General features: G+C 43.6%; 2 protein-coding genes across 2 annotated transcripts; both read left to right on the forward strand.

Annotated features, from left to right (window-relative positions):
- Window positions 1-1,269: 1,269 nt before the first annotated feature.
- T265_14051 (hypothetical protein) lies at window positions 1,270-1,683 on the forward strand (the record flags this gene model as incomplete). Its single annotated transcript, XM_009171822.1, has 1 exon — window positions 1,270-1,683. A coding segment is annotated over one exon (414 nt), but the record flags the coding sequence as incomplete, so codon positions are not given.
- Window positions 1,684-4,092: 2,409 nt separating this feature from the next.
- Window positions 4,093-9,726, forward strand: T265_06516 (hypothetical protein; the record flags this gene model as incomplete). The annotated part of the gene is made up of 3 exons (XM_009171799.1): window positions 4,093-4,371; window positions 4,402-4,536; window positions 9,481-9,726. The coding sequence occupies 3 exons, from the start codon at window positions 4,093-4,095 to the stop codon at window positions 9,724-9,726; spliced, it is 660 nt and encodes a 219-aa protein (XP_009170063.1).
- Window positions 9,727-11,239: the final 1,513 nt, after the last annotated feature.

An 11,239-nucleotide genomic window follows, 5' to 3' on the forward strand; every position in this document is an offset into this window, starting at 1 on the left:
CTACTCATTCCTTTCCTATTGTGATTTTGTGATTTTGTATTGGTTACTTTGCTTGCTAATTTATCCGAACACGCTGATAAGGTCCTATTCCGCTACAGTTCCTATAAAGACATTTTCGATATTTTATTCAGTACACTGAAATCTTCCAAAGATAATCAAACACTGTTTTGATCCTTTCTAAAATGCAGTAATTGTTTTGCTTGCTTTAAGTGAACAATGTTTTAAGATTGCTCAGCAAAACATAAAATAGTAAGGTGAAAAATAAATTCTAATACTTATCTCGGACGATCTTCGTTTTCTAGAGGCATTTAACAACAGGATCCCCTGTCTGAATCATATTACTTTGCAACAGTAACTCATCAACCCCGGGTCAATCTACAGACACAATCCTACCATTTTTAATTGTTCGATGAGTTTTATATCGTGAGTCAATGTTACACTGTACTAGGATTTGAATTGTTTGGCTCCACCGACCCCGTGATTTTCAGTGGCCTAGTTAAATCTCCTACGAGAACGTTTCTGTATGATGCGGAGAGTACTCTTAGCATTCCTTCTATTTGTCTTGGACGAAAAAAATCTCAGGTCCCCGTGGAGTGTTGTCCACGGGGTAAACGTTCGGCATGCTCCAGAGTGGTTGCGTAACCTTCCCGAATCTTCGATGGCCGCACCGTATCGACGATAAATGAGACAGATTATAGTCCTTGATTCTCCTGAGCTATCAACCAGGAAACTGAAGGAAATTACCGTTTTTGCATTCGGGTTCTTCTCGCGACTCGTCCATAAAAGTACAGCTTTTCCGACTGTTGTTTATACCTTCAGTCGCCTAGATTGGTCAGAGGAGGTCAGTGTTAGTCCTTGGACCCGGGCGTTTTCCCCATTCAGGCAACACCTGCGCTTCTACCGATGACTGCAACCGTGATATTTCTTGCCAAAACATAAACCCAATTGCTTTCAAGGTCACCAATTGCTGCTGTCGAAAACACACTCCGGCAGAAAAATACAATCAAAGGCTTGTATGCCCACTGGCGGATAATGAGACAAAGTCGCTGAATATAATAAAAGCAACTAAGTAGTAAACGGTCTGTTCCACAATCCAAGCATTCCACGTTATCCTCCCTCAAGATGACCAAGAGCAGCATATTGACTAGGATACGAGAGGACGATAGAAACATCCGCGTTTCAAACAGATTCCGATTGGTTCCGATTAGGTTAACGAGACCAGTCAGGACACAAAAACTTGATTCTTGTTTATTTATGGCTCTCATTTAGCGAACTGGCTCTACACATTTGAAGCACTTAAATAGATCAGTAACGAAGCGAACCCCGACCAGTCGAAAGCCTTCTGAGCCTCGTTGCAGAGCTACGAGCTGTAAACTTGGCAGCACACTGACCAATGGCAAAGAGTTCAGCACCAAACTGTCCGAGATTTTGATGGCCGGTTCTCCGCCTTTACATGTTTACGAGCACCACAGTTATCCCGGAAGTGACAAACGAATGGCCTACGTGCTTTTGATATTGAATATTTACACCATGCATCTCATTATTTTTCAGTCACCCGCAGAATTATTTGGGTTGGCCCCGGGACAAAACCCAGACCAAGGTAGTAGGCGATTCTTCTCGCGAATAACTTTTAAAATAGTAACCAACGAGTGTTCCTTCAGTACGGATTTCTCGTTTGGGTGAACTCGTAGGGCATTGTGTGCAGTTGTCCCATTCTTATCAGAAACCATTAACAATGCGCACAACTAGGAACATCGATAGAGATCCAATGGCGAAGAACAATGTCATATGCAAAATCTAATGCAAGGACTGCGACAACCGATATGCAGGACAAGCAGGAAGGAAGCTGTCCGCCAGAATATATGAACACAAGCTCGCCACTAAAAGACACGATCAATTCTCCCTCATCTCCACACACAAAGATCACGAAGGACACGAGTTCGACTGGAGCGTCGTTTTGCATACTGGCTCAAGGAAGAACAAAAAGAGAACGCGAACTTATGGAAGCCATCAACAAACACATCGAAATCGATCCCATTTACCAGCCGCTAAGAGCGAGAGAACGTCAGAACCACAGAGCTTAAAGCTGTAAAAGTAACCAGACGAGGGACTTATAGGAGAAGCAGGAAAGCATCATTCAAAAGGACACATCAATTGGATGGACAAGGCGCCCAACAAAAACACCAAATCAACCGGCGGACCTAGGGACACTAACCGCCACGGTGGAGGAAATAAGGCGGTACAAGCAACCAATCAGACTTGAGAACGTCAGGCCACAACGCAATGTGAATCAAGGCCAGAGAAAACAAGCTGCCAAAAATAGAAGGCGTTGGGATCACCAACCAACACAAAGGAACACAGACCACAACGCCACATAGAGCAAAAACGGACCAATAGATTAACTAAATTTGTCACATTCCAAGCAGCCAATCACGAGAGGAGATAACAGGTAGTCTACGAATGCTATATAAACGCACGCAGGCAAGGAAGAAATATCCACCAAACTACGCACTGATGATGTCCCCTCGTATGGTTTGCAAGCCAATTGCCAAGCTCGGCGAACAGATCAACAGCCACCTGATCAACAACCAATCGATGGGGAGTCTCAAATCCGCGACTCGGCTGGCAGTTGGAATGCCTAAAATGGCGGTCAACATACGCAGTTGGCCAGAGTGGTTGAATAAAACTGAGGCACTATGTGACGTTGCCCATCCTGGGATCCACATCAGTTGATCATACGTGAGTGAATGATGAATAGCGCCATACTATGTGTCAATCGGAAATGGCCACACCGCTGAGCAACCGTTCGGTAAACGGTGAAATTACCCACAAGGAGATCACTTAAATCACGTGCAAATTGAAACCCTGTTTTCCGTGAAATTTCTAGAACAGCAAACAAGTACTGGACGAGTAAATTCAAAGCAGTCATTCGCCGCGTTCAATTTTTAGGTCACCATCACTCTGGCATGGCATCAATATCAGAACAACGTTTTCTGAATACTATCGTGCGAGATTTGTAGAACTATACTTGACCTGGTCTTTTCCGTGAATCACGAACTCTTGGAAATCGGTCATACTTCCCTGCCTGACACAGAGCTTGGGACCGCTTTGAAATAAAGCATACAAAAAAAAACGGGTGTTATCCTGTATGCTCACGAAGATGCCCAGCCAATACTTGTTTCGACCTTTAATTTGTTTCCGCATAACACGCAAACATACTGAAAGTAGTTGCTTCTCACGAGAATTGCTTCCACGAGAATTTTATTAGGAAACACTTCCGTGTTGTGTTGGAGGACAGATCGACTATTCCTCTTGGAACCGCACATTACGCAGTTGTCGTTTCACACCGAATGAAGTTCACAATGACGGACCAGGGATCCAGATTGTTTGAATAAACTTAAGCAAAGAAATGGATTGATGGCGCCCAAGACACCAGAATTTTGAGGTACGCATTCTGTGATTGAGACCAAGGAATCCACTCACCTGTGAGAGAAGGAAGATTTGTTAATAATCCTCAGTGCATTTTAACTACTCGGATATCCACCAGACTCAGGCCTCACATTTGGTGGATGCGTGGAAGCGAGCTGAACATCCCAAGGTAGTTTAATCGTGTGTACGTGTATTCATGTCACGCAAATGAGTTCGTACACTTGTGATAATATCATCGCCTGGGCCCAACAAGTAAATTGCGGTTGTTAAAAATGATATGATGAATGCGAGAATCGCAAACCGTCGTGTCGGCAGATTGCATCCAGCCCAGTGCTTGTTGTCCTGCCTGCTTCAGATTGCGGATATTGAACGCGGCCAGATAGACTGGGTGTCGAGGCTTGAGGACTGATTTGGAGATTCCTGAAGATGTCGGCACCATCTGACGAGCAGATGCTGCATGCAAAACCGATGCATGACGAACGGAGTCACCAGTTCTAAGTGCTGGGCCTACAAGGAGAGAGTTATTAATGGGGTGGGGAGGGGAGAGAGAAAAAGTGTGTGAAAGAGAAAGAAAGGAGGCGTCGGCAGTAGCCTGTTTTCGCTTACCAGCCCGCTGTATGCAGCATGTAAGGTGACCCGGCTGATGGCACCACGCGACGGCCGATGTGGCATGAGTTTGTTTGTGTATGTGCAGTTCACGGTTGTACGAGGGCTGGGATACTGCCAGGGTGCCCACACCTAGACAGGAGGACGATTAGGGTCCTCAACCAAAGCCTTTGGCTCAAAAGCCTAACCTCAAGGCAGTGGTGTTTGGCGGGAAATGCGAATGCATTACCATTTCTACAGAACAAGTCGCCACATGTTCCAACCCCCAACCTGGAGGGCCAGGAGACTGTGTTCGTCAGACCTCTACCCATGGACCAACCTGGTATGAGAGACTCTGTGAGTGTCCCACGACACTCTCCAGTATAGCTCAATGGATCGCTGAGGTGCGCAAACCGTCACATCACGGTAAGGTCCAGTCTCTTCGTGACGGTTATTTACCGGTTCATTTACCTACTCCTGGACAGTCAGCTGCCCAGTAAACATGACTGGGTTCTGAGATATGTTACTCCCTTTCCATATCCCAGCAAAAACAAATCAGGCCCATACCTCGACTAAGGTGGTGACAGTTTCTTCCCGCAAGTTTCTTTCTAAGCACTCGCATCATCTTTCGGTCAAGAGCAGCTGGTAAGCTAATAAATCGCAACACACTGCCATGTTGATACTTTTACATCCGTTAGTTGGTTCTGCCTAATATCCATTTTTCCGATTTCTCAGGTGTGCTGTGCTGAGGTTTCAACAGAATTAATTAGAGTACACCTGTCGGGCTGAAAACCTTGAAAGATCAGGAGTCTTCATACGACCCCTTTATTGACTCGCGTAAACATTAATAAAGAATAATTTGTCGTCTGGGCAATTTCTTTTGCGAAAACTTGCAAGGATAAGGAAGACGGTGTTACATTTGGGAAAGATTAACGAATCTTTTGACAAATACCCACATTATTCTCCCCGAATCGGTGCATGATTATCATTGATTTGGAGTGGTTACGACCGGAATTCCTCCGAAACAATCCAAAGATCGAATTCCCTAGGCTGGCACTAACCATTTTGTGATTTTGAATATCTGTTCAATACTCCAAATCGATATAGACCTGGAATCACTTTCCCCTTTTTTCTATCTGTCATATTTTATGATAGTACCCTAATGGGTCACACAACACAAGGTCGTAATCACAGTACGAGATGTGCGCCGTTTCATCGTTTACTCAAGGTCATTTCGGAGGATAATTTTGCATCCTTTTGTATCGCTCATTGATTGCTTCTAGGCAGTGGGGCAACAAATGCTGGGGCTTACGTTCGAGTCTTCTATAAACGTGAAGTTATGTCCATTTGTTATGACGCCAAATGGTAGCGTCCTCAGATGAGCACTGACAACGTGATTTCATTCTTACTTAAGCTGGACGGGTTACCCGTTAATTATAAACCTTGTTCGATCACCCAGTTACATGCACTTTCTTCCGGTTGCTTCCGGAGGACGCCAATTTAAGGTTTGCCATTTTGCATTACTATAATCACTGCGCTCAGATTGGCAATTTTGATTAATTTGCTACTCCCTTCTTGTATTCGAATGTTTTAAGATCGCTTTTCACCGTATGGCTGTTCTCCGTAGGTCTGTAGAAGTGTCATCTAGTTAACGGTTTATGCAATTTTTAGTAAATTAGCCAACAAACCCTTTCAGTTTCCACATTAGCAAAATGACCAAAGCGACCAAAGTGACCTCTGTGAGTTAGAAGTCAATGACTTTTAGCGAACTGCACACATTTATAAACAAGTTTGGTTTTGCGAGAGACTTACCTGGAACCCAGCTGAATCACCCGTTTGTGATGCTTCATTGACTCTTCTCTCGTTTGCTCCTAGCACTGTTTGCAGAACTTCCATGATGATTTCTTGTAATAAAAAGCATCCCACGTATGTCGTTTCCTCCCGGTGTCACATATTTAATTTCGATATGTTAGTTAGTTTAGCTACAATTAGCACTTACCCGAACGAATGTCCAAAGGCCGGTTCTTTCATTGGACTTACGTCTTCCAGCCAAAGATGTAACATTACCATTGATTCGATGTGACCGTCGCGTTTTGTTGAACGATATACCGGAGGCACAAATTCATTGGGCACGTCATATTAGCCGGATATGCTACGCATAAAAACGGAACTTACCAGCAAAAGTTCACCTCACTTGTCCTGTGATTATCTAGAAACAACAAATCATCCTGTCTACTCATCAAGCGCTAAGTAGTAGCATTCAGCCCGAATAAAATGGCACGAATTCGACAATCCGGAGGACTGTTTAATCACGCTATCGTCCGACGGAATGCGCTGCAACGAAATCGTGAAAGGACTCGGCGGTACTGGTATCCAACTAGGAGCGGTGAAAAGTTGGAAACTAATACCTGGAAAAACAAAGGAACTAAGATACACCCCAGTTAGTCTGATGAGACGAAAACGTCGATACGTCTACTCATCGAAATATTCCAAGAGTAGTTTCACTGGTACATTGCATATATTATCATAATGTAAAGCATAGTGATACGGCGCAATCAAATTAATCGTAACTACGGATCGCAATGTATGGTGCTCTCCGTTAATGGAGGAATATTTAGTTGTTGCTATTTGGCCATTATTTGAGTGGTTTCTGTTGAGGATAAGTTGGAGCACCTTCCCACGTACCGTGTGAAGAATGATCTAAGATGGATCGTTTATCAATTCCCTATATAAAACCCGACACGCTTTATTAGATCCCGCCAAATTGTGAAACTATGTGCTACTGTAATCGCAAACGCGTCTCAGTCGGAAAAGAATCCTAATCTCTAAGGCTGACATTCAAAGTCAGTTTAGCTTCTACTCGTTTCAACCAACCCTATTGAGCGACCAATGCCTGCAGGCCTCACCTTTCAGCAGTCTTAATTCTGTCTTGATAAGCCCCTTTGTGTCGTTCCTCTGGCTTTCCAGGCCGGAAACTGTCACGTTGCCGTGGCTGTCTGGATGCAATAGCGGCACACAGGGTGGGAATTCGCTCCACATATTGGAGTCATAGGATGAAGGTTATACTATGTCTGGCTGTGTAAAAATTATCCAAGCACATGTTTGCGGACGTTGTGAGGATGGCAGTCAGGTAGGGCTGAAAAGGAGGATGAGGTGTGTTAAATGAAAGTATTGTTGAGTTGGTAGCTTTGACCAACTATTCACGGGGAAGCTTGAGAACATGCGTTGAACAATTTATTCTCTAAGGAGCAGCATACGAGGGATCTGGAGTGACAGCAGTAATACAAACATATAAATATACAGAGTGTTAGTCATTGAGTTGGGACTCTGGATCTTCGCTGGATGATGTTCAACTATGTCTTCATGCTTTAACTTCATTACCGCCGGCACTTCTGAAACCGAACGAAAGGGATTGCGATTATCAATGGAGCGCACTTTGAAATTTGTCGGCACAATACAAAATCAAATTGGACCAGCCGGGAAATAATGATCGATCGAGGAGCGAAAATTAATCACATCAAGCTAGTGAGTAATCAACGCAAGCACTGAAGTAATATTTTTTTTTCAGTGTCAAGAGCAATCCCTTTGGATGTATGATCAACCATATAAAGGGACAGGCATATTGGCTTCTTGAGAAGTAACTCCCAATTGAGCTGGTGATACACCTGGTTAACCAACTTATATTACAACCCTTTGTCGATGAGTCGAACGCTTTTTCATAGATAGCCTGGAAGTATCGAGCTCTTCCCCTAATTCTAAGCCACCTTGTGTGCGTGAATGAGTAACTGGATTACCTAATTCATACGATGATCAGTACTATGCCCGTCCATCAACGAGTACTCAGCATGATTTCTCCCGCTATGCTACTCAGCTTACAATCTCGAAATTGCCCAGTGCTTCCACCGTCTGTGATAACCGATTTAAATATTGATGAATTATGGTCTAGAAAGTGGGCAAACGGTGTGCACTACGCTTTAGATTTTTAATTATGGTGGTCTGTTTGGGTGAGAGAAGCGAGCACTTTTTACACTGGGCCTTATTGAGAATTCCAAATACCGGTGGCTGCAATCTCTACAATGAGGACAGCTCACCCATCGATTAGTGTGATCAGTCGATAAGGGGATGGACATTTTGCCATTGAAACCCATGTGATGTTTACAACAATTAATAACGTTGCTATAGCCACTAGGACACCACCACTAACTTTTGAACCCGGAGGCAAGTGCTAGTACTGAGAAAGTTCCGTGACGCTTCATAATTCTCTCCAACTGGGAGATTTTTCCCGTTTTCAATTGCAGCGTTGCTTCATTGGCATGGATAGTGTACAAATTCCTAGATTCTTCAAAAAGAGCCCAAAACATCGCTAAATATGGTGAACAGTTTGGCTGCCAGGGCACACCGCACCGAAATACATATCTGTTAATTCAGTTTTAAACACGAAATAACCTGAGCGCACGCTTTCGTCTGACACTACTTTTTGTCAGGAAAACAAAACTCTGTCGAGTTTGTTATGGCAGCAAGAAAACAAGAGGGAAAACTAGTATATTTACTCGACGAAGAATTTCCACGTGTGCAAAATCAAATGATGTTTGCCAATTCATTTGCACAGCTATTTACTGACATATTAGCTAGTGAGGCGTTGAATTGTGTTGTTTTAGGGAGACGTTTTTCGCACATTGGCGCCTGGCTTTTCAAGGGTTCAGTTTGAAGGTCCTGTTTTGCAGTAATAGCAGATCAACAAATGATTCTTCGAAGGCAGGCATTTGGACGAAATTCAGCACTATGAAATTCAAAAGACAAAATTGTTCACTGTGTACTCTATGCAATGAACGTCGGCGATGTATCAGTGTGGGAAGTTTGCTTTAGTTTGGGCGCTTTGGAAGTTTCTTCACAAGATTCACATTTTGTCGCACACTGCATCTTTACCCGCAGGCCAAAATGGGTGGATTGTCGGGAAATAATCCTAAGAAGCGTGAATTTAGGGAGTTCAGTAAATCACAAAAAGGCTTAATTAAGTCAAAAATTACTGTAGGCGTATGTTTTCGTGGCCACTTGATAAGCAGCTTTCATAAAACATTATCCTGTTTGTTGAGGAAGGAGTAATGTGACTGTTTTATTTCGACTATCTCCGGAGATTGAAGTGCTTTTCAGATTCCAGAATATCTCCTGCCCAGTGTTTCCAACAAAACCATTTCACCCGATTGTCTTTTCCATGGGTCACCTCATGACTATGAGATTCATCTCTAAGCAATCCCTGGACGGTGTGTAAAGGAACGCAATATATAAGAGAAAATATGTACGTATTATACATTTGATGAGATAAATCAAACGACAATAGCTTATCTTGACCGAAGAGAAGCCTCAAGAAGGTATCAGTCGACGTCATGGGCTCACTGGTTATACACAAAAGGGTAAATCAGTATCAAACGAGATTCGTGGTCACTTTTGCGGACCTAAGCTGTCTAGGTCTGTGATTACATTGACTCATCAGATTTGACACTCCCAATCCCCACCACCTCATTAAAGGAACTACTCCTTCGCTGTACTTTCAACACGCAACTCCAATTTAACTCTGCACTCTACAGTCAAATCGATGAAGTCGCCATGGGTTCTCCTCTTGGCCCCCTGTTGAGTGACATTTTTGTGGGAAAACTGGAGCGTCGTCAAGTGAATGGGAGATTAGGTGCACGCACTTCTATCGAAGGCACGTAGATGATATTTTTATGGTAGTACCAAACCGTTCCGAAATGGATGCTCTCCTGACCAACTTCAACCAAGCACATCTCTCTATTCAGTTGACTTTTGAAACTGAAATTGACAACGCTTTCCATTTCTTGGACGTTAAGTTAGTCAGACTTTCCACGGGTTTAATTCAGAGGTCTGTCTACAGAAAGACCACGGGACAGTACACAAACTTCCTGAGTTTTGTGCCACTGAGGCGGAAACGAACCCTGATTCAAACTTTAACGAACCGAGCAAACCGTATTTGGTGTGCTTACACACTGGTTTCTGAACTGCGGCACATTGCTAACGTGCTACGAGCCGATGGTTACCCGGAGAGATTGATGACCGAGAATATATCCGACCGCCCATCACGACCGTTGGAAAGAAGCCAATCTACTTGAGTTTACCGTATAAAGGCGATTTGTTGGCGGACATAGTCAGTCGCCGCTTGTCTCAACCCCTACAACGCATGTTTCCTGTGGTCTTGGTTTACAACAAACCCTTTGCTCAACTTAAACTCAAAGACAAGATGCCAGTCCTCACCCAGAATATGGTTGTGTATTCTTTCTCCTGCTGTTGTTCGGCGGAGTATGTTGGGCACACGAGACGGAAAATTTCTAAGAGAATTCGCGAGCACCTCTCTTACCGGAATACCACTAACCTCAGCAGTTCAGCCAGAAGTTCAATCGCATCCCACCTAATTGACACCAGGCACGTAGTCATGCCAAATGGGTCATTTCAAACGGTTATCACCACACAAGACTTCTGAAAATGCCAAACTGTATTTGGCGTTAATTTCCAATCGTATTAAAGATTAGGAGAGGCATATTTGAATCTAACATGGCGTTGGAATTAAGGCAAACAGATTTCGGCTTTCACACGAATAACGTCAGATTATGTTGTCCTTGATACATTCAAGTTCCCTCATCGTTGGTTTAGAACAACTTTTGGAAAAAAATGAGCGCTGCGATCAATGTGAATGCACCTCATTAATGGAACAAAATTAGGATGAGAAATATGTGTGGTTTCATAGGTGCACCACAGTTTTCTAATGAATATTGGTAAACGGCATACAATGCACAAATAAATTGGACAGGTTTCTGAGGCAACATGGGTCCGTTTATTGTGTTTTAGGGGTTTGAACGTCTCTTTGAGACAACCATCCGTAAGCGAGTCAATGGCTTGTATAAATAATAGGGCCAAATTCTGGCCCAAGCCCCGACCTCCAGCATATCTCGCCGTACTATTTGAACGATCAAATTCGACTATCCTAATGAGGTTACATCACTTCCTTGAGAAGTAGAACTAAGTATAATGAAACTATATTTTCAGCGTTTACATTGCAAATAACCAAGCTTGGGTTCGGCGCACGCGCATCGTCTGGAGGCATGTGGTTGGATCGCTTGAGGGATTAAAACCCCATTGGCTAACTGAATAAGGTGTGTTTTACGCACACGAGTTTACCCCGTCCAAGTTCTCTGCAGTGCTTTTTCGACAACAA

Source organism: Opisthorchis viverrini (assembly GCF_000715545.1).
Source record: "Opisthorchis viverrini unplaced genomic scaffold opera_v5_135, whole genome shotgun sequence".
NCBI classification, from domain to species: Eukaryota; Metazoa; Platyhelminthes; class Trematoda; order Opisthorchiida; family Opisthorchiidae; genus Opisthorchis; species Opisthorchis viverrini.